The sequence below is a fragment of the Salvelinus sp. IW2-2015 genome, linkage group LG4q.2, assembly GCF_002910315.2.
Source record: "Salvelinus sp. IW2-2015 linkage group LG4q.2, ASM291031v2, whole genome shotgun sequence".
Taxonomy (NCBI): domain Eukaryota; kingdom Metazoa; phylum Chordata; class Actinopteri; order Salmoniformes; family Salmonidae; genus Salvelinus; species Salvelinus sp. IW2-2015.
Window position 1 is genome coordinate 25879583 of NC_036843.1, and position 3979 is coordinate 25883561.

Here is a 3979-nt window from a genome sequence, read left to right on the forward strand (position 1 = left end):
CGAATTTCTTCAGCCTCCTGAGGTTGAAGAGGCACTGCTGCGCCTTCTTCACCACGCTGTCTGTGTAGGTGGACCATTTCAGTTTGTCCATGATGTGTACGCCGAGAAACTTAAAACTTTCTACCCTCTCCACTACTGTCCCGTCGATGTGGATAGGGGGGTGCTCCCTCTGCTGTTTCCTGAAGTCCACGATCATCTCCTTTGTTTTGTTGATGTTGAGTTTGAGGTTATTTTCCTGACACCACACTCCGAGGGCCCTCACCTCCTCCTTGTAGGCCGTCTCGACGTTGTTGGTAATCAAGCCTACCACTGTAGTGTCATCTGCAAACGTGATGATTGAGTTGGAGGCGTGCATGGCCACGCAGTCGTGGGTGAACAGGGAGTACAGGAGAGGGCTGAGAACGCACCCTTGTGGGGCCCCAGTGTTGAGGATCAGCGGGGTGGAGATGTTGTTACCTACCCTCACCACCTGGGTGCGGCCCGTCAGGAAGTCCAGGACCTAGTTGCACAGGGCGGGGTCGAGACCCAGGATCTCGAGCTTGATGACGAGTTTGGAGGGTACTATGGTATTAAATGCTGAGCTGTAGTCAATGAACAGCATTCTCACATAGATATTCCTCTTGTCCAGATGGGTTAGGGCAGTGTGCAGGGTGATTGCGCTTGCGTCGTCTGTGGACCTGTTGGGGCGGTAAGCAAATTGGAGTGGGTCTAGGGAGTCAGGTAGGGTGGAGGTGATATGGTACTTGACTAGTCTCTCAAAGCACTTCATGATGACGGAAGTGAGTGCTACGGAGCGGTAGTCATTTAGCTCAGTTACCTTAGCTTTCTTGGGAACAGGAACAATGGTGGCCCTCTTGAAGCATGTGGGGACAGCAGACTGGGATATGGATTGATTGAATATGTCTGTAAACACACCAGCCAGCTGGTCTGCGCATGCTCTGAGGACGCGGCTGGGGATGCCGTCTGGGCCTGCAGCCTTGCGAGAGGTTGACATGTTTAAATGTTTTTCTCACGCCGGCTGCAGTGAAGGAGAGCCCACAGGTTTTGGTAGCTTGCCGTGTCAGTGGCACTGTAATGTCCTCAAAAGAGCAAAGAAGTTGTTTAGTTTGTCTGGCTGGGACATCCTGGTCCGCGATGGGGCTGGTTTTCCTCTTATAGTCCGTGATTGACTGTAGACCCTGCCACATACCTCTCGTGTCTGAGCCGTTGAATTGCGACTCTACTTTGTCTCTATACTGACGCTTAGCTTGTTTGATTGCCTTGCGGAGGGAATAGCTACATTGTTTGTATTCGGTCATGTTTCCGGTCACCTTGCCCTGATTAAAAGCAGTGGTTCGCGCTTTCAGTTTTGCGCGAATGCTGCCATCAATCCACGGTTTCTGGTTTGGGAATGGTTTAATAGACGCTGTGGGTACGACATCGCCGATGCACTTGCTAATCAACCCGCTCACCGAATCAGCGTATACATAATGTTGTTGTTCGCCGCAATGCGGAACATATCCAGTCACGTGATCGAAGCAATCTTGAAACGTGGAATCCGATGGTTGGACCAGCGTTGAACAGACCTGAGCGCGGAGCTTCCTGTTTTAGTTTCTGTCTATAGGCAGGGAGGAACAATGGAGTCGTGGTCAGCTTTTCCGAAAGGAGGGCGGGGGAGGGCCTTATATGCGTCGCGGAAGTTAGAATAACAATGATCTAGGGTTTTGCCAGCCCTGGTTGCACAATCGATATGCTGATAGAATTTAGGGAGCCTTGTTTCCAGATCAACTCCTCTATCTGTGAAGGCTTATACATCAACTCCTTTATCTGTGAAGGCTTACACATCAACTCCTATCTGTGAAGGCTTACACATCAACTCCTATATCTGTGAAGGCTTACACATCAACTCCTATCTGTGAAGGCTTACACATCAACTCCTATCTGTGTAGGCTTACACATTAACTCCTATCTGTGAAGGCTTACACATCAACTCCTATCTGTGTAGGCTTACACATCAACTCCTCTATCTGTGAAGGCTTACACATCAACTCCTCTATCTGTGTAGACTTACATATCAACTCCTCTATCTGTGAAGGCTTACATATGAACTCCACTATCTGTGTAGGCTTACACATCAACTCCTCTATATGTGTAGGCTTACTTTGCTCACTTGTGTTGTCTTCTTTCAGATGGGACGAGACACCCTCCCCAGAGCTCCCGTACAGGAGCTAAATGACCCGATGTTTGAATCTGAGGCTAACCTAGATGACCTTCAACGCTCCTGGGAGACCCTGGAGAATGTGGTACGCAATTCATATATACCTAATTTATGCTGCTACCTATACTACCGTTCAAAAGTTTGGTGTCCAAAGTTTGGTATGAGATCTTCARTTTCTTGGCAATTTCTCGCAAGGAATAGCCTTGAACAAGAATAGACTGACGAGTTTTAGAAGAAAGACTTTGTTTCTGGCCATTTTGAGTCTGTAATCGAACCCACAAATGCTGATGCTCCAGATATTCAGCTAGTCTAAAGAAGGCCAGTTTTATTGATTCTTTAATCAGAACAACAGTTTTCAGCTGTGCTAACATAATTGCAAAAGGGTTTTMTAATGATCAATTAGCCTTTTAAAATTATAAACGTGGATTAGCTAACACAACGTGCCATTGGAACACAGGGGTGATGGTTGTTGATAATGGGCCTCTGTACGCCTATGTAGATATTCCACAAATAAATCTGCCGTTTCCAGCTACAATAGTCATTTACAACATTATTAACAATGTCTCCACTGTATTTCTGATCAATTTTATGTTATTTTAATGGAAAAAAAAATAGCTTTTTTTTTTAAAAACAAGGACATTTCTAAGTGACCCCAAACTTTTGAACGGTAGTGTATGTCCTATCCTCACTTGCATTTATGTTTGACTACCTCAACTATTTGGAAAAGTTTACAAATCAACTGTGAAGTACAACTATTTTTGACTACTGCGATGTCCTCTCCTGTCCAGATCAGTGAGAAGCAGAGGTCTCTCTGTGAGGCGCTGGAGAAGCAGCAGTGCGACCAGGGTTCTCTTCAGTCTATCTCCTCTAAGATGGAGGCCATCGAGGCCAAACTCAACAAGCCACTGRAGGCTGACCGGAGCACCGATAGTCATATGGAAGCCCATCAGGTAAGGGAGTATCAGTATCACTTGAGACTGAAAACATAACACTTCGCTATGCTCAAGGTACCAATTTCCGAATGACCTCTCGGTATGCTCATGACCCTATGTTTTCCATATTCGTCAACTACAATGTGATATTATGGTTCCAACCCTAATCAATGCTCAGTGCTCAGCATAGCCTTCCCACCCTRACTAACAGTGTTATTCCCTCTACCAGGCCGTGGTGGAGGAGGTTCAGAGTCTGCAGGAGGAGATAGACAAGCTGCAGACCAGCTTCTCAGACCAGCTTGRTTCTGCTGCTGTGGACGACACGGCCGACCAGCTGGCYATGCAGTCCACCCTCACTGTCCTGTCTGAGAGGATGGCCACCATACAGRTGAAGGCCTCAGGAGAACGACAGCTACTGGAGGTAGTCAAGCTCCGTGTTCTATATCTGTGGCAGATAGGGGCACTGACACTGCCTCAGATTTTTWWTGATATTTTATTGTGTTACTATTTTTCCTTTAGTTTATATAGCGAATTTTTGCATTTCATGGTAAGATTGTGGTCAGCGCACATGACAAACAAMATTTTATTTGATTTTGATTTGATGTTAATTAAGCAGTAGATTTGAAGGTTTGAGTGTCTAAGTTGAGATGGCCATTAAAAGTATGTAAATTGAGGAGTCAAGCTTTGTGAGCATAACATCTAGCTGTGCCTAGCATATTTCATGTGATGTCTTGTCCCGTGCTGCCCTGGTCTGTTCAGGAGCGTGTCAGTGACCGTCTAGAGGAGCAGCATCAGGAGCGTGTCAGTGACCGTCTAGAGGAGCAGCATCAGGAGCGTGTCAGTGACCGTC

The 3979-nt window shown here is 46.6% G+C and overlaps 1 protein-coding gene across 1 annotated transcript in view; it reads left to right on the forward strand.

Moving 5' to 3' along the window:
* Window positions 1–3979, forward strand: part of LOC111963075 (nesprin-1-like) — a 160646-nt gene that overhangs the window by 93173 nt on the left and 63494 nt on the right. The window contains 4 exon segments of the mRNA XM_070443308.1: window positions 2169–2282; window positions 2986–3147; window positions 3359–3550; window positions 3889–3930. Of these exon segments, the coding sequence (XP_070299409.1) occupies window positions 2169–2282; window positions 2986–3147; window positions 3359–3550; window positions 3889–3930 (510 nt within the window).